Source organism: Gavialis gangeticus, unplaced genomic scaffold, assembly GCF_001723915.1.
Source record: "Gavialis gangeticus isolate Ggan-Ray unplaced genomic scaffold, GavGan_comp1, whole genome shotgun sequence".
Taxonomy (NCBI): domain Eukaryota; kingdom Metazoa; phylum Chordata; order Crocodylia; family Gavialidae; genus Gavialis; species Gavialis gangeticus.
Window position 1 is genome coordinate 2395712 of NW_017729016.1, and position 24966 is coordinate 2420677.

At 48.2% G+C, this 24966-nt stretch overlaps 2 protein-coding genes across 2 annotated transcripts; one reads left to right on the forward strand and one right to left on the reverse strand.

Annotated features, from left to right (window-relative positions):
- The first annotated feature begins 1447 nt into the window (after positions 1-1447).
- On the forward strand, positions 1448-8113 carry LOC109294371 (melanin-concentrating hormone receptor 1-like). The gene is made up of 2 exons (XM_019512695.1): positions 1448-2290; positions 6194-8113. Exon 2 carries the CDS (start codon positions 6205-6207, stop codon positions 7225-7227), a length of 1023 nt encoding a protein of 340 aa, XP_019368240.1. The 5' UTR covers positions 1448-2290; positions 6194-6204; the 3' UTR covers positions 7228-8113.
- Positions 8114-9427: 1314 nt separating this feature from the next.
- B9D1 (B9 domain containing 1) lies at positions 9428-23270 on the reverse strand. The gene is made up of 7 exons (XM_019512696.1): positions 23164-23270; positions 21469-21537; positions 20044-20155; positions 18527-18623; positions 16911-16973; positions 11675-11742; positions 9428-11494 (listed from the first exon to the last, which is right to left on the reverse strand). Exons 1-7 carry the CDS (start codon positions 23227-23229, stop codon positions 11349-11351), a joined length of 621 nt encoding a protein of 206 aa, XP_019368241.1. The 5' UTR covers positions 23230-23270; the 3' UTR covers positions 9428-11348.
- Between the last annotated feature and the right edge of the window lie 1696 nt (positions 23271-24966).

A 24966-nucleotide genomic window follows, 5' to 3' on the forward strand; every position in this document is an offset into this window, starting at 1 on the left:
CAGGGCTGGTGTATGGGGGGGGGGTCTCTCCTGCAGCGCGGTGTCTGAGCCGTCTGGCCGTGTCCTGCGGCAGGGATGCCCGACCTGCGGCACGGGGCACAGGGCAGGGAGCAGAAAGCAGAGCAGCACATCAGGCATGGAGCAGAAAGCAGAGCCCAGGGAAGGGATCGTGGCAGGACTCAGAGAAAGCGCAGGGCTAATTCGTGGCACATGGGGTGCCCCCCCCCGAGTGGTGTACATTCGTGCTGTCCTCATTCATGTGGGCCCCTCCCTGGCGGGGGCTGCCTCTCCACCATGCACACACATGAAGTGCCTGGCACGGGGGCATGGGCGCCGTGGGACCCAACCGGGGGAAGGCGGTGTCCCTCGCTCCAGCTGAACCAACTCACCGTCTTTGGGAGCAGGGAGTAGCCCCACCTGTGGCTCGATGCACGGCTGTGGCAGGCGAGAGTGGTGACGACTGTGCAGAGCGTGTCGGTCCCTCGCTGCTCTCTGAGGAGCGACTTGTGCTTCGAGGCGAAGTGCGTTACCGGAGGCGAGCCTGGCTGCCACCAGACTAGCAGGGGAAGTCTGTAGTTTGGTGCTCGCATCGCTGTAGCTGATCTTGCTCGTTCCTGGCTGCCCGTGCTCCACGCAGCGCGGTCGAGCTCTGCAAGCGGCTCCGCTCAGCAGCCAGACGCACCGGGCAGGAGGGGAGCGGCACCAGGGGCTGCTGAGGCCAGCTTTGCAGGTACTGCTCGTTTCTTGCTTTTCTTACAGGTGAGGGCTTTCTCTCTGCTGTTCGCGAGGGCTTCTCCTGCGTGGCGCCGGGCCTGGGAGCTGCTTGACCCTGTCGTGGTGTGTCTTATGCCTGTTGCTGAGCGTGACGTACGTCCCACATCACCGCTGTGAACCATGACATACATTGCATCGTCACCCGTGAGAACGGCAACATGCATCCGGTGTCATCACCCGTGAGACCTGTGACATGCACCCTGTGTCAGTACCCTGGAGGACTGCAACATGCATCCCATGCCGCTACCCGTGAGAATGGCGGCATGCATCCTGTGTCATCACCTATGAGAAACGTGACGTGGCATCCTACGCCACTACCCACGAGAACCGCAACATGCATCCGATGTCATCACCCATGTGAACCGTGTCATGCATCCCATTTCACCACCTGTGAGAACAGTGACATACATCCTGTCACCACTTGCAAGAACAATGACATGCATCCCACGTCATCACCCATGAGACCCGCAGCATGCATCCTGTGTCACTCATTACCCATGAGAACCCGGACATGCATCCCATGTCATCATCCCTGCAAACCGCGACATGCATCCTGTGTCATCACCCATGACAACCGGGACATACTTGCCACCCGCTGCACCACAGCCTGCGATCACAGTTCAGCGTGACATGGCCCGTGCAATTCCTGGCGCTAAACACGATGTGTGGTCTGGTGAGTCGACGATGACCTGCGCCCCACGCACACACCGATGCTGCTCCCCTCCCTGCAGCCTGCTCCGTACCAAATACTTCCTGACTATTGCATGACAAGTCGTTTTGGTTATTCCTATTTTTTTAAATGAAAGCATCGCTTTGTGCGGAGAGCCCTGCATGCGAGAGACTGCGGTGCAATGAGTTTGTTGTGACTTTTGGTTTCCCACGCAGGCGCTGCTCCTCTCCTTCTCCCTCTGAGCATTTTGTGAGCTCTGCCGTGCACGACTATCTTTGCTATGCTGCAGAATAGCAAGTTATAATCACTGGGAAAGATGTTTAGGGCCATTGGTGGGCCCAAAGCAGCTCACTGAGCTGCAGAAGAAAGGCCGAGCACCGGGTTGCAGCAGTGCGTGGAGCTCCTGTTCACACCGCTGGGTTTTTAGAAAGTTGCTTTTCCTACGTTGGATGCTCCAGTAACTGAGCTGCGGCAGCTGCTGCATGTCCCACGGAGATGACCGAGCCCCAGAGCCGCATCTCAGCAAGCTGGGGGGGGGCCTGAATGATCCCCGTGACGCTTGCAGCAGGTAACGTGTCTCCCTTCTGCTCTCTGCTTCTTTCTGTTCCTGGTCCCTTCTCCAGACGCTGGTGTGGTGTGCCGGGGCAGGCTCCCAGCTAGCGTGCTGCTCTTTCACTTCGCTTCTGTTACAGCAGGGCCCAAGGGCGAGTTCGTTGCTTCCCACGAAGTGCAGCAGGTGCCGCACAACAGACCGAGACCACCCAGCCCCAAAGACGGAGGGGCTAGGAGCGGGGACAAGTCTCTCATGCAGACAGAAGCCGTGATCCCGGGTCTCCCACATCCCAGGTAGGTGAGGAAAAGTGTGGGGGTCTCTGGCCAGGCCTGGAAAGGGAGGGATAACATAGAGGGCTGCCTCCGGGGGAGAGTTTCTGGCTGCAAGGGGCTGCCCACCACCCACTGCTAGGCATGTCTGCACTGCAGATGCTTGCCTGCGACGTGGGGTAGGCGATTTAAAGCTGGCTCGAGCCCCGAGAGCGCAGGGTTTGGCTTGGCGTTAACTGCCCGAGCACTTGCCCTGTGTCGCAGGAAGGTTTTACGGCTTGCGCGGAGGGCTGCGCTGCTGCAGCCGGGCTGGACCGGGTCCCTGAGGTCACTCCTTTGAGGCTGTCTTGGGGAGGGTAAGAGGGGCTGGCAGAGAGCACCGCGGTGCCCGTGCTCCCTGGTGCATCGAGCTCTTGGCCCCTCGAGCGCCGGGAAGCTCGAGCTGCTGCAGCCCAGGTGGCTTTTCCTGGCGTCGTCAGGTCTGGGGTAAGGGACATCACCTGCTTCTCCACCGCAAAGCCCCTCAGCCTTGTTACTCCCACCCTGAGCTTGCCATCATGTTTTAGGGCCACCTGTAGAGCTGCCCTTAGGATGCTCTGAATGATGCCCGAGAAGTACTGGTCACTGAGTCTGTGTAGCCCAATAAGTGCAGCTTTTCCCTCTGTGGCCTGAGCCAGGGCTCATTAAAGTCATCAAGGGATTTGCTAATGACTTCAGGGGGCTTTGGACTACTGGTTTAGCACCCACGTAGCTGAAGAGGTGAAATCTCAGCCTGCTCCTGGCTGACATCAGTCCTGCACGGACCGCCGAGGTCTCACAACAGCACTGAGGTTAGGCTAGGAGGGGAAGGGGCTCTGGTGGGAAACAGTCCATCCAGGGCTCATCCCGGCCCCCGGGAGTCATTAAAGCAACGGATCGGTGATTTAAAGGCGGATAGTACGTACAATGCTGCCAGGGCAAGACCGAGTGTGTTTGGTGGGGGGCGCGTAGCTGGGGATTGTTCCTCCGGCACAGCGCGCAGGGCGTCCCACTTCATGCTGCTTTCCTGGGCCACCTCCCAGTGACAGAATTGGTGCAAACGATTCTGCTCATACGTAACTGGGCCCTGAAATTATTCTGCTCTGCAACAGCGACATAATTACGTTAGCAGGGCGAAAAACTGTATCGCAAGCGGCGGGCGGCCCCCCCGAACATGCCCTGCCACAGGTATGGAGCGTGAGGTTTGCCGAGCGGGCCGACGATGAAAACACCCATTGCACAGGCTCCGTGCATGCATGTTCCCTGCAGCAACGCCGCCTGGCCCGAGCTCCACCAAGGTAGGGCGGGGAGGGGCCGAGAAAATCAATGGGATTTGCTTGCATCTTTGAGGAGTCCCTGCCTGCATTCGCGGTCCCTTGTGATTGCCACAGCCGGGGATGAGTCCCTGCAGAGCCCCTGACCCAGAGATACGGGGGGTGCTGCCCACACGCTTAAAATTGAAGCGTTGTCCCCACTGCCCAGCAAAGGGATCCTTGAGTTTGAAGTGCGGAGAGCAGGTCGTGAATGGGGACAGCATTCGGGTCTGGCACTCGAGGCCGGGACCGACCGTCTCTCTCTGTCTGGATGAGAAAGCAGGATGCGCGAGCTTTTTTGTGCTTCCTACTTGCAGGGTGATCCTAGGCGAGTCATTCAGGTCACAACATTCAAAACCAGCCCCAAATCTGGGGTCCTTCGGTTTTTGGGTGCTCAGTGTCAGTGGCTAGCGCCTGATTGAACAAAGTGTCCCTTCATTCCCCCGGGGCCTCACTTTCCCCGCATCGGGGCTGAGACGGGCAGGCCGCGAGGCTACCCACGTGCCAAACGCGGAGCAGGCGTTCTCCGTGCTGTCTCTAGCGCGCCGCGCATAAAGGGTTGATGTTCTCCGTCTTTTAACAGCATTTTAATAAAAAGGTATGAATGCATGCATTAGCTCTGCCAGGGAGCTAATGGTCAAACGCAGCTCGAAAGCACAAGTGCTGCTGCTAATGATCTGCCAATTGATTTCCAGTCGTTGTTCCAGGCTCAGTCGCTGTTTCAGCTTAGGCGCAACCACTAAGTTAATGGCACGCTTCAGGATGACGGCAGACAGTGTTGGGAAGCAGGGGTCAGGGTTTGCTTTGGAAAGCTCTGGGGGGGCATGGAAACCTGCTGGGAAAAATCCCTGAGTTGCAGGACACAAGAGCTGTCCTCCCACCTGCCCGGCTTTCTGTGAGGCTTGCAGCGTCAGGGGTTGTCCCGTGGAGCCCAAACCGCTGCTGCGTCCGCACGGACTTCGATGGGTTTAGACCTGGCCTTTTATGCGGTGGCTCGCACGGCATGGTGGGCCTCTCCGTTACCTGACTGCGGGGGGAGAGTCTGATGTGCCCAAAGCTCGCCTCTCCCACGTCACAGTCACAACCCTCCGCCGGCACAAAAGGACGTGATGTGCCCGCGGCCCGTCGCATGTCAGTCGAGCCATGGCCGGGAGGGTCTGCTCAGCACCAACACCTTGATTCGTGTCCCTCTGAACACTCGTTTCAAGCACGCTGCATAAATTAGCGGCCAGAAAAGCACTAACTCGTTAGCTCAGGCTGTCCTGCTTCTTAAAACCCCCTCGCCCGTAGTTCGGCAGTGAATCTGAGTTTCTTCATTTCTTTTGCTGGGCTTCCCTTTCTCATGCGTTGCATGGCACTCATCTGCCCAATTAAGGAGGCCGCGTGAAAGGAAGAATGTTTTACTTAAAGAAACCGTCATTTCCTTTTTCTTCTGTGTTTTTTTTTTTTTTAAAAGGAATATTTGACAATCGTCTCCAGCTCCTGAAAAGGAGAAACAGATATGTTTCTTTTGTGCTGGTCTTGAATCCATTTGAAGGCAACGGGGCATCACAGCTGGCTGCTTAAATGTGAACGGTCTAAAATGTATTAGATGGATCATCGCGCTGTTTACTGCAGACGATCATCAGAGAGAGCTAACAGAGCCCAGGCTCAGGGCCCAGCTCTCCTCCCATCAAAGTCAGGGTCACTTTTTCTGATAGCAGCCAGAGCAGCCCTTTGGACACCCATGGGGACACGCGCCAGAAGTAGTGCAAATAGTCCTCCTGCCGCAGGAGTGCTGTTTGTACAAAGCGTGACAGGCTGCAGATACAAGCGGCATCTGCCAGAGCAAGCCTATTTTATTTTTATTAACCTGAACTTTTGGCTTTCCGCAGCAGTTCACCTTTCAAGGCTGACTTTCCACTGGAGCGTCCAATTAGCCCCTTACTCAGGGTCTTACAAAGCGTGCAGGAGGCTGGCTGTGCATCAGCTCAGCCCGAGCTCGTACGCTGCGGGGGGACGTGTGGAAACCCAACGGCCGAGGCTGCCGACTACCAGCCGAGAAGAAAGATTGAGGGCTGGCTCTGTGCGGGGATGGCCTGCGCTAGTCTCCTTTGCTAATGACACGCTTGGGAGAGTAGGCATCCTCAGCCTCCGAGAAATTTTCCTAGGCAACGTTAGGGTGTCATCGCTCATGTGCAAGCATGGTTTTGCCGGCCAGGCGGCTCTCCCTGTTCGTACCACAGCAATAGTCAGAGGATCATCACAACTTCTTCCCTTATTCCATGTAGGAGCAACCGAGAGCGCTGCCTGATTTCTCTTGCAAGTCTCAAACGTAGGGTAGAAAATAACAGATGTGAAGAATACCTCGTGCATCTGCTTCCGGGCCGGGGATTGGAGACAGTGCTGCAAAAATGAGTAGCGGGTTAATTAAAGGTTTTCCAGCATCACTGTGGGTTTGATTTCTCAAGCGGAAGTTGAGCTTTGTTCTTGATTAATTAAGGCTGGGCGAGAAGCAGTGCTGCAGAGGAACGGCTCAAGCTCCTTCCTTCTCTGCCTCACGAGGCTTGTGTCCAAGTGACTTGACTTACCATCATGTCGTTCTTTGCTTCTGCAGGCACCGGCGAGATGGAAGAGCGCAGCAGTGTTGTCCTTCCCGTCATTTTTGGCATCATTTGCCTCGTGGGCACCGTAGGGAACTGCATCGTGATCTACACCATCACCAGAAAGCCCAAGAGGAACCGTAACACAGCAGATGTCTTCATTGTGAGCCTCTCCATCACCGATCTCCTCTTCCTGCTGGGAATGCCCTTCCTCATCCACCAGCTCCTTGGGAACGGCGTCTGGCTTTTTGGGGCTACCATGTGCACCATCATCACAGCCTTAGATGCCAATAGCCAGTTTGCTAGTACTTACATCCTCACGGCCATGTCCATCGACCGCTACCTGGCCACGGTGCACCCCATCCGCTCTGCCTACATGCGTACCCCCTGCACGGCTGCGGTGGTGATCTTGCTGCTGTATCTCCTGTCCCTGCTAACCAGCGTGCCAGTGTTCATGTACAGCCAGCCCATTGCCCTGCCAGGCAGCAGAGCAGGGTGCGGCATCATCTTGCCCAACCTCTCGGTGGATATCTACTGGTACACGCTGTATCAGTTCTTCCTGGCATTTATCATTCCTCTCTTGGTCATCTGTATCGTGTACCTGAAGATACAGAAGCACATTTCATGTGTGGTGTTACCACTGCCCCAGAGGAACTTCAGGGCCAGGACTAAGAAAATCATGCGGATCGCGGTGACCATCTGCTCCGCGTTTTTTGTCTGCTGGGCACCCTATTATATACTGCAGCTGGTTCATCTCAAAGTCACCCAGCCCACCACTGCCTTTCTCTATGCCTACAACGTCGCCATCAGCCTCGGTTATGCAAGCAGCTGCATCAACCCATTCATCTACATTGTGCTGAGTGACACTTTCCAAAGAAACCTGGTCAAGGCCATTTGCCCTGGGCGCCCGGTCAGGAGAGGCAAGAGACGCCCCGCCGGGAAAGTCAGTCCTGCTGTGAAATTAAATTCGGGGCCGCATCAGGAGACCTCGCTGAGCTTGATGTACTCTCACAATACAGGCAACTATCTCACTGTCTCGGTTCCTTAAAGAACCGGGCTTAAACTCAGCAAAACAGCGATCAAGCTGCAGAGAACACACTGCAAGGTTGTAGGCCTTTTTGGGGGGGAGAAGTATGGTGGTGACTGGCTCATGCGGGACACAGCTAGGGGTACGAGGGTGAATTTAAGAATTACTTAGGCTGAAGAGTTCCTACCAGCGAGGCTGGTGGGTGATTTTAATAAGGAATGTGGTGGAAGCCCCATCCATCGCCTGAGCTTCTGCCACTAGCACTTGATTTGACTGAGCGTGCATGGGTTCATTGCTGGGAAGGCTGCTGCCCGGGAAGAGAAGATCTAAATGACGATATGGCCCTTATTTGCCTCTGATTTCCATCATTCTGGTGGTATTTTTTTGTGAACAGAAACCTAATTATTCAGTTTAAGGAGAATGTGTTCTTCTGATGCTGCTCCCTTTGTTGGTGACAACATAGGTGTTATAAATGTCACAGTTTTGGATGGGCTCAAGCATTTGGATTAAGGTCAGCAATCTGGCTGGCTGGAAGAGATTTCCCTGTAATAAAATGGAAGCTTGGGGTTATTGCCACAGTTGAGCCACACAGGAAACCTTGTGGCAGGAGTGGCTAGGAAAAGGTATGTGGGAAATGGGAAAATTATCCAATAAATAAAGCCAGGGGGCTTGTTACAGGTCCCAGGGGTGTGCAGAGCACGAAAGCATGTCAGAGGGCTTTTAAATTAGAGCTATATATAATACAAATCCTTTCAATGGCAGTAAGTTTGCAGTAGCTGCAAACCTGAGAGCAGCAAGGTTTCTCAGAAGCTACTACTACCGTCGTTATTAAGGATTTGGTTTCTAGAACTTGATCTGTCACCCTCCTCCCTGCTGGGTGTGACAGCGTGGTCCTCTCCTCGCTGCATTATCAGGACATAGGTTCGCTGCCGTTTTGCAAGGGAATATGGCTGTATGGAGATTTGTTTTTGATAGACGACTGCCTGAGAAGGCAGGGGACTCTTGCGTTAGGTCTGCCATGGGCATACACACAGCTGAACTTGCTTTCCGTTCATGTGGAGGCAAGAGCAAGCCCTTCCCTGGAAAAAGGATGTGCTGATTACGTACCTCAACAGTGACCCTTCGTGGCAGATGAAGGCGTGACAGCGACAGCCTGCTGGCAAATCCTCCAAGAACAGCACTGGTGTTTGCTGCTTACCTAGCATGAGAAGCACATGCCGTGCGGTGTAATAGGTGAACCGTGCTAGACAGTGCTGGGAGGTGACTGAAATACGGACATGCACAACGAGCATCCCAAAGGAAGTGGGACCATCTTAAACACTCCACCCAGGATGCCCAGAGTCCCTGGTAGGCAAAAGGGACCCAGATAACAGGCAAAAATGGGGCCAGGTCAAACCCCTGTCACCTACGGTACCCGATGATCTTGCAAGGTCCCTTCCAGCCCCTTACTATCTATGAACCTATGGATCCACACGCTTTGTCTCTAAGGTATTTGCAGCTGTTTTCTTTTAAATGTCTGCAGAATAAAGATTAAATCTATTCCTGTTTAGAGCTCCTAGTGCCTGAGTGCTGCCATCGAGAGTTATGTCATTCAGTCACATCCCATTCATATAGGGTCCGTGGGGGCCACATAGGGAAAGGGCTCTTATGTCCTGAAAATGGAGGCACCCTGAAGAAGAACAGAAAAGACAGAGGAAGAAGAACCAACGAATGCACAAACAGCCAACACCAAACTACTGCGTTAGAGTGGGCTTGTGTATCAGCACCACACAATAAAAGCTATTTCTGCATAAAATTGCCGCGTGTCTGCGAGAGTAAAGTTTAGGTTTCAATCTTAGTTTTGTAGATTTTTGTGCACGGAATAACCGTCATGCTGTTTTGCTCTCATTTGAACTGAGGTTAAGTTATCCCAGATGAGTAAAAATCTCCAGCATGTTGCATTTGAGCTGTTTTACATTATTTAACTCTGCTTTTTAAGTATGTCAGAGCTCGTCTACTTCGGTAGTGGTACAGCCATTATTACCACTGTAACCAAATATCTACCAATTATTCTTTACCACAGGAAAAAAAATCCCTCTTCTGTTGGCTGGGATGAAAGGAAGAGTAGTTGGTGCCTGAACTAGTCACAGAGAAGGGGCAGTATGGTGTAGCCAAAGCACCAGGTAGGACACATTCATTAAATCATACAAGAGCAGATGAAAAGGAAGCTAAAGACCAAGAATTAATGTATGAAAAAGTAATTTATGGAGAACACACGTATAAAACCATTCATTGGCCATACAAAACATACTAGGGAACAGACAAAAATTCCAAGATGCTTTATATTAGCTTTGCAAATTATATTTCCAAATAGTGTCCACATGGACTGCTCTATAGCATGAGGAACTACAAGCAGTGCTCTTTGCATCATAGGTACTCCAAATGCCTGGTACTTTTCGTTTGTGCTGTTTTTTTAATGTCGCTGTGATTTCCATACGGACAGGGATCATGTTAAATCTGGTCTTCTAGCTTTTGAGACCAAACTTTGCAAATTTGCATGCCCTGAATTTACGTTCAAACTGACTAAATTGTCTCACAGTGGATTTAACACGTACACCTCAGGTACAAAGGGCACAAGATGATCTTGGATTAACATGTTTCCCCAAGACAGAAAAAGCAGCGCAGAGGACACAAAGAGAAATATTTATACTTGGTTTTTTTCAGTCCAAAGGCAGAGATCACTAGTCCTGGCTTATAACAGGACTCATTGAAATGCATCAGGAGAAGGCATCAAGAGAAGCTCTGCAAAACAAAGGTCATTTTCAGCACCCTCATACGGCAGACCCCTGAGACAGGGGAGCAGTCACTGTGATGAGTTGGAACAAGACTGTCCAACCTCAGGGAGAGAATTAAGGAGTGGAGAAAAGCCTGCCTGTCAAATTCAGTGTGGTTTGATTATTCTCTTTACCAATTACAGAAAGCCACGGTGTAATTCCAGGGGAAACGAATACACCTCCGGCAAAGCCCCTCTTCTGTCTGTTGATCTTGCCCAGGCAGTAGAGTGAGGTATTGCAGGTGAGGCCCAGGGCCATCAGCTGAGAGTTATTGCTTTGTAGAGCTGGGCTGACGGGAGAAATGTCTTTGGCACAAGTGGACAGAACGCAGACTCCAAATGGACACGTGGGGAGAGAGATGTGGCCTGACCGCTACCCCTGCGCCAGCTAATGCCCTTTGGGGTAGAGGACTGCTCACTGCTTGTGGCTGTGCCCATATCCTGTGTGCTTGGACTGTATTTGGCTTTCCCAGATCCTCACCCTCGCTGCACATAGATGAGATTGAAGAGCTTGCAGCAAGGACATGCTGAACACAACACTCTCGGGGAATTATTTGTTTTCTAAAATGAACCACATAGGGTTTGCTTTAAGCTTGATTGGGGGAAAAAATCTGGAAATGGGAAAGCAATGTGTGCGTGTGCCCAGTACTTGCTTTAAAATCAAAAGCCAAATTGCTCTTGCTGATAATTTTGGGAGGATTTACTTTTACACTTTATTCAACATCTTAGTCACAGGCAACTTCTAAAGCACTGAAATGGGATTATAACGGAAACCTGCAATAGCAGCACAGACAAGAAGTGCTGCCGTGGTAGAGGAAAGAGCATGACTGTTTCATTAAACATTCTCAGACTCCCTTTCTTTTCAAGGTATTTCAGTTTGGATTTCACACGACTATTATAAAAGCATTAGTAAATGGCTTTGGGTTCATGCTAGCGTTCTGAGTATGACGAAAACATTTAACAATGTAAAAACATGCAATTCTGTAAGTAAATAAAAATGTACAAAAGATTATTTTACAAAAAGTGTTTTGTTATGCACCGTGTCTTGAAACTGGTTACAGTATCTTAAAATGGTAGCCATTTACTAATCCAATGGCATTAGGATTCATACACATTTTCATAAACCCTGTCTGCTTAACACGTCGCACTGTGTTTTGTACATAGATGCAATATAATATCATACAGAGGCCAAACCGGCTGGAGTTTATTTGGAAAGTAGAGCTCCAGGCAAAACTTTCTAAGAATAGGAAGTCATTCAATTCCAGCGGAAGAACAGAAGTCAGCGTGGGCAGTCGCTCCCGTTCGTGCCTTGGGAAAGCTCCTGTCTAGTTTAATATTTATGAATCCCCTCGGTCAGAGACATTAGGGAAGGATTCTGCATGTCACTCGGGCTTACATCATAGCCTAACTTCTTCATGTCTTTAGTCACGACGTTGAAGGAAATGGTCACAAAGCCTTGGGAACGCACCCTGGTCACTGGAAATAGGAGGACACAACATTAGCCAGCAGAGCTCACTGAAGAGCCATACATTCCCCCCAGAATACCTGCATGGAGCTGTGCTCAGCACGGTCAATCCACTCGTGAAGTTTTGGCAAACAAAAGAAAGGCCCATACTGGCACACAGGAAGCAGGGACTGAAACTCCCGATCATTTACCTTCTCGTCCTTCTCCCTGGGCGACCACCCTTGGGTCGGTGAACTCTGGACGCCTTCCTGTGAGCCAGCTGGGAAAAAAGAGAAAAGAAAGCTATAAACGGATTGACCACATTGTTTTACTGACGTTAAGTCAGCACCGGATTAGATCCACTGGGTGCGTCTACACGTTGCTGCGTTTCAGCATTTCCTTTTTGAAGAGCTAACATGGCGCAGTAATGGGCCGTACTGTGCCATGTGGGTGGTGCAGGCTTAGACTTGCCTGCTACATTGCCGTAGTGGTGCGCTATAAGCGGGGAGTGCGCCGCTACAGTGACGTAGCAGGTGATCATGTGTAGGCCATTGTAAGGCGACGTGTAGACTTGCCCACTGAGTAGGACCTTTGGGAGCAGTCTCACGGAAATGAGACTACTTGTAGAGTCAGAAGCTGCTGATCGGGACGAGCTGGGAGCAGGATGAGCTGGGAGATCACTATTAGGTCCTAAACATGCATGCTATAGCTAGCAACTGCTTAGGTTTTTTTTTGGAGCTTCTTTGTACAGCCCAAGTAAAGCAGGACTTGCATCTGACTGCCATTCAATAATTGGGGGGTGGGGATTGTACCAGGTAATGCTATTTCTATTTTGATTGAACTACAACGGAAGAAATGCTGAACCATTTACTGGTAGGAAATGCTCCTGGCTCTACTCAGCCTTGAACTGTTAAATGTATGATCTATTGTATATTTGCCCAGCTGTCATGATGTACTTGTAAAAAAGTTATACTGACAGTGCCATAAAAAGCCATAAAAAGGTTAAAAAAACTCTCAAGAAGTAAAGACTGTCAGAAATCATTCCTGTTTGTCTGTGTTTAACATGTGTATTTGATGCACTACAGTTTATATAGTCCGGTGCCAGAAATTTTCTGTTGGGAAAGACAAGAAGTGACTGTGCTACCCTGATTATACTGCTTCAATGCATTTATCAAAGTATATAGAGGCTAAACTTGAAGCCGACAGAACGACCCTCCAACACATGCACATATACGTGCATGCACACCTACCTACTTATCTCTATTCCTACTTCTACAAAGCCATTTTGCCTCTTATCTCCTTGTTGTTCACTACCAAGCTCCTTAACCATTTCAACAAATATTCCTGATCATTCCACTAGGTGTTTCTGTCCTATTTTGTAATTGTTTCAGCTCCTCTTGCTGGATGTAATATCAAGCAAAACTACCTCTGGGCTCTTGGACACCAAACAGACAAAAGCTTTGGGACTCTCTGACTTGCTTTCACGGCATCATTGGGCTCTTTTAAGTGGGATTAGCCTAAAATTGCCATTTTTATGGCACATTAAGGGCATGTGTCCACATATGCATGCCCTTTATGCACCTTAAAAATGGTGATTTTAGGCTAACTCTGCCTAAATTTGATACCTATTTAAAGCAATTACCAATTTAGGCTGGCATACCTAAGTCACATTAGTCCACACGTAGATGATTAATGTGCATTAGCACAGCTACATGTGAGCTAATGTGACTTAGCTATGCAAGCCTAAATTTAATGTGCCTTAATGCACGTTAGCTTGTCTACATGGAGATGTGCACCTAAATCAGCTTAATGTACCTTAAAGGCGCATTAAGTTTAGGCACGTGTAACTACACATGTAGACACGCCCAACTGACTTTCATATAGATTGGACATTTCTGGTATTTAGATATGGTCATTTCCTTGAGAGAAGCAATGATTTTTGGAGTGTGAAAGATGGACTCCTTGCTAAGGAGAGCCAGCTGATCCTCTGCCAGTATGCTTCATCCATGCAAAGACAGCAGCGGAAAGGGATCTTGGAGTCATAGTTGACTCCAAACTGAACATGAGTTGTCAATGTGATGAAGTGATCAACAAGGCTCACCGCACTTTATCATGCATTAGCAGATGTGTGCTGAGCAGGTCCGGGGAGGTGATGCTTCCCCTCTGTGTGGCACCGGTTAGGCCGCAGTTGGAGTACTGCGTCCAGTTTTGGGTGCCACACTTCAAAAGGGATGTGGAGAATCTCGAGAGGGTCCAGAAGAGGCTGCTCGTATGGTCAGAAGCCTGCAGGCAAGGCCCTACGAGGAGAGACTGAGAGACCTGGATGTCTTCAGCCTTCGCAAGAGAAGGTGATCTTGTGGCTGCCCATAAATTCATCAGGGGAGGGCAGCAGGGAACAGGAGATGCTCTATTTACTAGGGGACCCCCTGGAGTAACTAGGAACAATGGCCACAAATTGATGGAGAGCAGATTTAGGTTGGACATTAGGAAGAACTTCTTCAGAGTGAGGGTTGCCAGAATCTGGAATGGGCTGCAAGGGGGGTGGTGCTCTCCCTTGCCTTGAGGGTCTTCAAGAGGAGACTGCACAAGCACCTGGCTGGGGGTGTCTGACCCCAGCGCTCTTTCCTGCCCAGGGCAGGGGGTTGCCCTCGATGGCTTCCTGAGGTCCCTTCCAACCCTAATATCTATGAATCTATGACAGGAAGCAACTGGACTACTGACCTTAGAAACATTATTGCCTGACCTTATTGCCCAATGGCCTGTCTGGAAGAGCTGTACTTAATCTTAACGAGAGTTGCAAGGAGCCATTTTAACAATGCAAACTGGCCTGTAATATGTAAAAGTGAATCTATGTTCATTGGAACAGGTAACAATTATAACAAGGATAGCAGTGTCTGGGGCTCAAATGGTTTCTGGCACCCTTTTCAAAAGTGGTGGCAATGTTTTGACCACCTCTGGCTCGTTTCAATACATGTTTTCCATCTCTCAGTTAGGTATTAGCACAGATTTGGAATCAACCAGTCAGAGGACAATACAATTTGTTTCCCCACATCCGGTGCTCAATTTACTGTTATCAGAATATCACATTACAGGGGGGAGGGAGGGCAGCACAGCGATCAATGGATATTAAGTGAATATGGTTTGTCCCTGATGTCGCTACACAAAATGTTATATAAATGACAAGCAGATTAGGATTGTAAATGGAAAAGCTGCAGCGAAGCAATGCAATACAGCTTGCACCTTTAAAAAAAATCATTTAATAATGATTTAAAATCAGGTTTAATAATGATCAAAAATTTCATGCACTCTTTCACCACTTACTGCTATATCTGTGAATGATTTTTTTCAGTCGTCTTAACCTCATTTAAAAAACCAAACATCATTGAAAAACCAAACTGCTGCTTATGACCCTGATCCTGCTGACCTCTGTACCCACATGAGACACACGACAGATCAATCTGCAGGGAAGATTTCAGAGACCCGGGAAAAAGTGTCAAAAAGATCAGAGGCTGAACAGGGTCACAGAGCTGGGAAAGCTCTTACTGTTGTACTGGCATAACAGGCAAAGTCTTCACTGACGATGTGGGGGAAACATGTTGTACTGGGAAGAGTATAACCATACAGAAAGACTTGTTTGTCACTCTGAAAAGCTTCCAGTTTAATTAAAAGTAGAGGACAGCGTTGGCATAAGAACAAAGGGGTACGAATTGGTCAGAAATAAATTTAAAAACTGGAAGAAGGTTTCTAACTAGCAGAGGAGTCAGATCCTGGAACCAACCATCTGATATAAGTAGTGGGGGCAAAACAACCAAACAAAATACCCCTGCAACTGGTTTTGAGATACAGCTTGATAAATATATGAATGACGTTATATAGCAGAGCTGCCTGCGGTCTGGACTCGGTGACCCAGAGGTCTTGTCCAGCCCTATACCCTGTGCAATACAATGCATCTCAGAAGTTATTTCTGAAGCAAGACGTTACATTAAAATGGAACCCGTTTAAACAACAGAAGGTTGTAACCCAAACTGATGGGAGCTGAAACATTACTTTTTAAGGTTTGCATCATGCCCTCAATTTTCTTCATCTTACCTCTACAGCTTTCACTACGAAACAATTCATACTAAAGCTTCAGCAACTGCGGGACAATGGCCAATATTCAGTTTTGAACTTCCTGCCTTCTGACAAATATCTTTTGACATACATTTCATGGCTATTCAGTTGAGTATGTATATGAGAGAGGGAATACTGGGACTTTTCCTAATCACCTTCTCCAAGTGCTTAGAAATGGTTTCTTTGAGGACCTGCTCCATGATTTTTCTGGGGACTGAGATGAGGCTGACTGGTCTGTATTTCCCTGGATCCTCCTCCTTCCCTTTCTTCAAGATGGGCACTATGTTTGCCCTTTTCCAATTGTCTGGGATCTCCCCCAATTGCCAGAGTTTTCAAAGATGATGGCCAGCGGCTCTGCAATCACATCAGCCAATTCCCTCAACACCCTCGGGTGCATCTCATCGGGCCCCATGGACTTGTATGCATCCAGCTTCGCTAAATAGTCCCTAACCTGTTTTTTCACCACTGAGGGCTGATCACCTTCTTGCCAAACTGTGTGGCTTGGTGCAGTACTCTGGGATTTCTGTGCATCCAAATCAGTGAAGTAGTTCCTATTAATTTAAAAGGGTGTCCCTTCCTCTAGAAATGTTCCAAGGAAGACCAAATTCCCCAACAGTTCTGACTTTAGCATTCATTACCTTATACCATGATGGAGCATAAAAGAAGATAGGGAGAAGACTTACTTCCTTAACAAAAAATTAAGTGTCAAAAAAGATGTTGCTATTCAAGAAAAATGAACTGATAATAAGCAATATAGTCAGATCTTCATACTCAGAATGTGAAAATGTTCCCTGGTGAAATGATTCAAATATATTTTTTAAACTTTTTATGCCGTACTTAATATTCTGTGTCTTCATAATGATCATTTTCATTCTGCACTGGTCCCTGCAACAGATGTTGCTGAACTACATGAAGAAAAATAAGTGCAATACTTGTGCAAATCTATGCAATAAAGACATTAATGTGCTTCCTTCAGTTCTGCAAATAATGAAGTTATTTCAGTTTATTTGCAAAAATGCCTTCACTGCAAATGCTATTCTTTATTTTTAGGAGCCTTAAAGAGTGGAAGGGAATATGTGGCACTTTGTCTTTGATAATCATTTATCAAATGGGCTACAAAAAGATGAAATTACACAATATTACATTAAGAAGACTGATAATGTAAAATGTTAAGGAAGCATCTGGAGAGAGAAAGTCACAATTTCAGCTAGTTACCACATGTGTGTCCATGAAAACCAGAATGCCATGCTTACCCTTACCCAAACCTTATGCACATGAGGAGTGAGCAACACTATCAAAGTCTTTACCCATGGGACTAATATCACCTTTAATTATTACCTTGTGAATTTCTGCAGCTTTGATGTTGATTCTGGAACAAACATAGCAATTGTTCGTTCGTGCCTAAAGAGAAGTGACAAAGACACGGAAGTTATTTCCGAAACGCACTTATATCAATGTCTAATACGTCTATATTTATTGTGGTAACAAAAGTTCAAACATGACTTTAAAAATAAAGTGCATGAGGGACCTGTAGTTCATGAACACAAAAGAGTTTATTTACATGGAGAAGCCTGCATTAGAGGAGCAGCTTCCAGCAGGTGCAATATCCTAAAGACAGATGAAAGGGTTGAACAACTCGCAGTGAAAATTCAGTCTTCAGCTGCCCTGCCTTTACACAACCTAAGGGCTTCTCTACAGTGGGACGGTAGCACATGCAAAGCTAGAGGGTGCACTTCACGCTATTACCCTTTGTAGATATATATAGTGCACACAAAGGGTGAAATAGCTTACTTCACTTTCAGTCATTTGTGTCCACACTCACAGGCAACATAGAGTAGGCACAGCGCTCTAAATACAATCTGTAGCTTACTGCACATTGACTTCCCCGTGGAAACAAGTCCAAAATTAGAACCTATGCTAAATTCAAAGCCTCAAGGCTAAGAGTATGTCCATGCTGCAAGTTAGAATGGGGATTCACAGTAATTTAGGGCTGGAAGGGACCTTGTGAGATCACTGGGTCCAGCCCCCCTGCTCTGAGCAGGAAAGACTGCTAGGGTCAAGTAACCCCCGCAAGGTGTGCGTCCATCTCCAGGGCAGGTGCCCTCACCACCCATGCTGGGAGTCTATTCCAGGGTCTGGTCACATGAACTGTGAAGAAGTTTTTCCTTATATCCAATCTGAAACCTTCTCCTATGTGTTTATGACCATTGCTCCTGGTTTTCCCTTGGGGCACTTTGGAAAATAGCTGTTCGCCTAGCCCCTGATGCTCATCCCTGATACATTTGCAAGCTGCCACCAAATCCCCCTGATGGCTTCTCTCTTCTAAGCTGAACAGTCCCATATCTGTCAGCCTTTCCTCATCTGGCTTGCTCTTCCGGCCTCTGATCATATGAGTGGCTCTTTTCTGGACTCTCACAATCTTCTCCACATCCTTCTTGAAGTTCGGCGCCCAGAACTGGATGCAGTACTGCAGCTGAGGCCTCACCAAAGCTGAGTAGGGCAGGAGAATAACTTCCTTAGTTTTGCTTGAGATGCATGGGTTGATGCATGCCAGCATATTGTTTGCTCTGCTAACTGTAGCGTCACACTGCTAGCTCAGGCATGAAAAGCAGTCGAGTCACAAGAGCAAAGACTTTTGAGCAGAAGGTGGGCCCCAGGACATACGTACCACTGCAACAAAACTGCTTCCACGCTACCTTGCTTAGAGCCAACCTGGTTATCTCTACCCCAACCTGCAGTAGAGTATAGACACACCTTCAGTTTTGGTAACTGCAAGCTACTACCAAGCAATGTATTGCACTCCTATGGTACAGGGAAGTTGCAAGGCAGTATTAGGGCATTTTGGGGTCCTGAAGCCACAATTTATGTTAAAAAATAGGAACACGAGAGATGGAATCAAATCCTCTTGGTAAGGGACAGCTGAAACCAAAAGAACAATCAATCATTAAACTCACCTTCCAGGCGTGAAGGGAACATGAACAGCTCCATAACCACGGACAACATCATTTCCAAAGATGTCAGGTCCGTAAACACTTAATACTATTTGAGGCCCTAAAAATCAACAATAAGTTAACTTAAAGGAGTCAGGAAAGTGGATGGATTTGGTCTTCTTATGACTTAAATTCATATTCTAATAGCTCATTGCTATTTAACAGTGCCTGCTAGCAATTAAGAACTGCAGGCCAAAGGAGTCAACTGTATTAGTTAATTAGCTGTATGGGGGAATTAACAGCCAGCAGGTATAGGCAGGCAAAGACCACTTTAAGAGAGTGCTGGCTGTATTATTGAAAAAGTAAATATAGTACAAACTTTACCAGTTTCAAAGAAATGTACTCATTAAGAAAAGGTGATGAAAGTCCTTAAAAGAAATACAGTGCCTGACAGAATACATAGAGTCTACAGGCTTAATTGCCAGAAAAAGCTAAGTGAAGCTCATACTAATTTAACTCCAAAAGAAACTTCAAAAGCAGACCAAAAAACGAGCTGCCTAAAAGTATCATAAAGAGCAAAAGTTTAACTGGATTCAGCCTAACACAAGGTACACACTGATCTGCGACGTTGACTTTTTCTTTTGCTTACAAGGGCAAAAGATGACAGGCAGAACTGTGCATGTTTCTTTACTTGGGGGGCCATTCCAGCACTTATTATGGAGACCAGCCCAAAGCATTCAACCTGACTTCCAGAGTCACAGTTAGTGCACACCAAGAACTAGTTTTGCAAAGGAACTTAGCAATACAGTGCTTTTCATTAGCAGAGACTAGATCCCGGGTTGTCATCCCCCCGTAGGAAAGTGCCATACCCACTAGTCTAGGGAGTCCCTGCTCATTCCTCCTATTTATGCCTTCTCCAATGGAATTTTTACTTATTCCATGAGAAGTCGAACAGCTTCTACAGGAAGACTTAGGGCAACTTTCTCCTCCCCTCCCAATAGCTGATAGCCTAGTGGTTAGAGTCTGCTCTTCTGAAAGGTGAGAGATCTGCTTCAGTTCCTTCACCGATTGAATGGCACAACTCCCACATTTGGGATGAACTGTCTAATCATTAAGCTATTAGGAAAAAAAAAGCAGTGGCAGCTGTTCCCATGTAGACCCAGTCCCGCCAAACTTACTTTACAAAGCCTACTGTGCCAGACAGACTGGGTCTCCAAAGAGCTAGAAGAATCCTAGCAGGGCTTGGTAGTGCTAGGCAACAGTTGCTCAGCCCTGTCAAGACTGATGTATGGAGTATGCCTAGAAGTAGATCTTATGGCACTCCCAGGGTTAGGTGGCACCTAAAAGGGGGTTTTGAGGCCTGCAGTGTTGGACTTAGGCATGCAGATTGGGAGTTAGAGGGCACTTGGTGGCCTAAGTCCTTTGCGAATCTAGTACCAAGCAACTGCAAGCAGCCACAGATTCCTAGATGCTAGGGTTGGAAGGGACCACAACAGATCATTGAGTCCAACCCCTTCAGATCTTCTCTGAAGTTTACTTACAGCCATAGGGGTTGGTACTTTTAAAGGTGATGTCAATCGGAAAATTCCACACAAGGGTTTGCTGTGCATCTCCACTTTTAGAGGTGATCTGAGATATTCCCTCTTCCAAACCCTAGAGCAAGAACATTATACGTTACATATTGTACAAATGCAAGACACAAATAATAGGGCATAGATTCATAGATGTTAGGGTCGGAAGGGACCTCAATAGATCATCGAGTCCGACGCCCTGCATAGACAGGAAAGATTGCTCAGCTCAGATTACCCCAGCCAGATGTCTATCCAACCTCCTCTTGAAGGCATGTTAGAGAATGAAATGCAGATATGTATTTGGGAGGTGGGGGCAGGGAAATGGCTTTGCCTGGGTTACAGAGAGACCACAGGCCAAATTTTCAGTGGGTCCCTATATGTGGTACAGTTTGCTTGCTTGCTCAAAATGCAAGATAGTGCTCTGTGTGCCAACTGATCTACAATTAGAGATCCCCACTGCAAAAGCTGGCCCCCATTCACCCTGAGTGTGAATCTAAGCTACAAAATTGTATTGACATTTATGAAAAGCTTTGATTGGACCTAGCATGAAGTACTTTGAATATCTGAACCACAACAAAAAGATGGGTATAATTAAACCACTAACAGTGCACAGGGTATACATGACATTATTATTCAAAGTACCATACGAATATTAACAAAACTTTTCTCTTCCTCTTTAAAGTCAGAACGAATAATTAAGCTCGGTTTCTAAGCAAAAGAATAACAGACACAGGAAAGTGAAACAAGAAGATCGAATGTCAGTCAAAGATTAACATTCAAGACACATTAACATTGATGTGCTTCATCAACTAGAGCACTCTCTTCCCAAGGCAATTTAACTAAATATCAGGATTCTAAATACTGGAAGAAAAATCGCCCTCTTTGTACTTACGGAGCAATTTGCATTATAGCCAAATTGCAGTAGCATCCTCAATCTCATTATGGACCAGAACCTCTCTGTACAGGGTACGGTACAAACACAGAACAAAAGAAAACGTTTCTGCTGGACGCTGGATTTCTAACAACCCCCATGTGATTAAACCAGTGGTTCTCGACCTTTTTCCACTCAAGGCATCCCTCATTAGACTCAAGACACCCCACCATAATTTTTTGTGAATTGTGTGGCTTCCCCTTTTGAAGACTAATTTATTTACTACAGTGCTTACTTCCTTGCAGAGAGACTGGGAATGGCCAGGCAGGAATAAGCCTGAGCCTGTGCTTATACCTTTAAATGACTCTTGGCACCCCAAGGAGCCACAACACCCTGGTTGAGAATCACTGGTCTAAACTGTGAAGCGCAGCACAGGAACGCAGCCAGGAAATTTGGCCTGAGCCTCATGATAGTTTGAGGAAACCATCACAGCCACACACGAAAACCTCAATAAATGCGCTTACCGTGGTGGGCACCCAGTCATGGCCGTAGACAAAGCAATACTTGCAGTAGAGATCGTCAAACTCTGGGAACTGGAAGAGAAATCAAACCAAGTGTTGTTAGTCTCAAAGGTGCCTCTCTCTATCTTATCTCTGCCTAAAAAAATAAGGGCTGCCTTTCTCCCAGGAGAAAGCCTTTTGTCCTGGGATCCTGCAGATGTACCATTGTCCCACTTTCAGTACCTATGAAGTAGGAAAGATCAAACCTCTCAAATGCAACACCTGCTTGCTGCCTCAGGCTACAAACAGATGCCACATTTGAGTCCATTTTGATGGATCCCAGTCAAATCCTGGAAGCGGTATAACCCTTTACACATGCACTTTTATCCTGGCATCCTCCCTGGCTTGCTCCGAGGGCCTTATGGCTGAGGGCAAGCAAAACTGGGGGCATCCGAACCCCCAGCCTCCGGGCTTGGGCCTGCCAGTGGGATGCCCACCAAAGGATTTGGATAAAAGGATTTGGAAACATCTAAAGCTCCAGGTGCGCATGGAGGATGTTTGCCAGTAGTAGGACCACTTATGGTTCTACACGCTTGGATTTGGAATTAGTTTTGGCTAATTCGGCCTTGGATACAAATTACATATATAAAATAAATCCTGGCATCCTACAGATTTACAGGCTCCTTGTCCCACATTAAGCACCTGTTAAGTCTTTGAGGCTAGAAACAGATGACAGGTTTAATCCACGGCTGATAGATTTGACTCGCATTAAAACTGATTTGACTCACGTTAAAAGATGTAGCTCAGCTGTCTGAACACCAGGGTTAAATGGCAATGAACTCGAATTAGTTGCAATCGTCCCAAGGCCAAGCATTAATTTGGATGCTTCCTGTGTACTTGATGCGGACAAATGGCCAGTCCAGCCGGGGTTGGCTGCGAGACGCTGAAATCTGAATCTAATCAGTTGTCGCTTGTAGCCCAGAGAAGCCCTTTGTCCCCCAGACAATCGGGGCTAGTTCAAGCTCATTGCCATTACTCTTTGGGTCACGTTACAGACAAGGATCATTGGGTAAACCTGGTATCTCTTATTAGACCAAATGGAACAATTTTTCTTTGCAAACTTTCAGGTGCAAATCCCCTTCTTTGGGTCATGCTATGCTTCTGGGGTGACTGCAGAGGTGGGATATGTCCCAGGACAAAGCCCTGGGTTGAACACGCCATCCACATGCTTCCCATAGATGTCAAGGGGGCTCATCCCTTTGCATGATCCTGAGAGAAAATAATTTATCCCAGGGCAAATCCCGCCTGGTTTTATCCCATCAGTAATGGTGTGATACCCACCCTGGACTCAGCCAAAAGCCCCCTCCACCCTGTTGCCCAACTTGGTGCATTCGCTCTACATTCCAGCCCAGCAGGGGGCGCAATAGCACATGCGCTCGGCACAAACTCCTCCCCCCCCACTCGTGCCCCGCAGAGGATGCAATGGCGCATGCGTTCTTTAGGGAGCGGGCCCCGTGAGCACCCGCCCAGCAGAGGACGCACTAGCACGTGCGCTCTGCGGCAGCTTGGCGTCCTGCCCGGCAGAGGGTGCAAAGGCGCATGCGCTCTGCGGGGAGCCGGCGACATCCGCCTACAGGGGGCACCCTGAGGAGGGGGGCGGTGACCCCCAGACTCCAACGTGGAGGGGTTGTAATGGCGCATGAATGCAGCCGCGCTCACCTGGGCGCTCTCGATCTGCCCCGTCACCATGAGCAGGAAGACGCTAGGGCTGGCGGCGGTGGCCATGGCGGCGGGCGGCCCGGCCCGTTGCTAAGGGCCGCTGTCGCGCCGCTCCTTGGATACCAGACGGCTAGGCGCAGGGGACACACTTTCAGCGCGGGCGGCGCTGCGCCAAAGGGGCGGGGCCAGGGCCGGGGCCGGAGATCTCGGCCCTGCTGCGGGCTCTCCGGAGCTCTTGGCAGGCCGAGCTCGCGGCTGGTTTTTTCTTTTCTTTTCTTTCTTTTTTTATAGAAAAAGTGAAACCTGAGGCTGGTCCTTTTTTTTGTTTCTTTAGTTTTGTTTTCTTTACTAGAAAAAGTGAAGCTGGTTCTTTTTGTGTGTTTTTGTTTGTTTTGGGGTTGTTGGTTTTTTGGTGTTTGTTACTAGACAAAGTGAAACCCGAGGCTGGTTTTCCTAGAGTCAACCCCCCCCCAAACAACAACAACAACAACAAAACAAAACAAGAAAACCCCCAGTGAACCCCAAGACTGGTATTTTTGGAGTGTGAAAAGCTTGGGGAGCAGGCGTACGGCTTTCCTCTGCCCCCTGATCCTAGGGAAAGCCTTCCTCAAGACGAGGGCTGTCATTGCCAACCCCCTGGGACTGCCCTGGCATCTCTAGGAATTAGATATAAATCCCTAGGAGATGACTGAGAGTCGCCGGGAAGATAAATGAGATGGCATTTGTTCAGATAATTATGCAATGTTGAATCTGATTTGTACAATAGTCCAGTGGCTTTTTTAAAATGTCAGTGTCCCGTGCATCGGCCTTCCTGCCATGAAGTCTATGCACCGTAATGAATGCTGTTCCGTCACAGGCTGAAACCTGGAATAGATTCAAACAAAGTTGGCAGCCCTGCACTCAAAACCCCTATTCTTCTTCACCGAGACGTGCCAGGGAAGACCGTTTCAAAACGCCTTGCTCCACATCTGCTTTTCACAGAGCTCCTCCGGAAGCTGGAAACATGGGGTGAAAATACCCCGCTGGTCACTGGCTAGGATGGCAGAAGCTCTTCTGTCCAATTTTGATGATGGATCCATATAGGATGGGTTGGACAGGGATGATCCTGCTTCAGGATCCCTCAGTGACATCTGGAGGTCCCTTCCAGCCCGGCTTCTCTGCGAAGCAAGTTAATAAAAAATAGATACACTAGTAAGAGAAGGTAGAGGTGGCTGCGTGTTGTGTTTTTGAAGCCCACGCTGGAGACAAATTGGTTTTTCAGGGGTATATGAAGAGCTGGCTGATGGGCTCTTTTGAGTCCCTGGAAACCTCCCTGTATCTCTGTTTCTGGACTCTGTCTCAGCCTTTTGCTTGGGGTTTATTTGGAAGTATTTTCCTTGTTCTTGAAAACCAGATGAGTCCCTTAAGATGGTGCCAGAGTGGGCAGCCAGTGGAGAAGATGAACCAGCACAGCTAACTCTAGGAGCCAGCACTAATCTACCTGGATGCATTCAGTAGGTGCATCTACACGTTCACAGTTACTGCACAATAATTTAGGTTACGGTGCAGTAACCGAAAATTACTGTGCAGTACGGGCACGTATCTACACGTGCATGCCTGTACTGTGCAGTTAGTATGGCGACTTAGGCCGACTTGGGCGTAAATTTGCTACTTGCATGATTCAGGTAGCAAATTTATGCCTGATTAGTTATTGTGCAGTAAGGCACGTGTATAGATTCATAGATTCATAGATTAAGGGTCGGAAGGGACCTAGTAGATCTTCTAGCCCGACCCCCCGCCAGGGCAGGAGAACAACAAAAAACC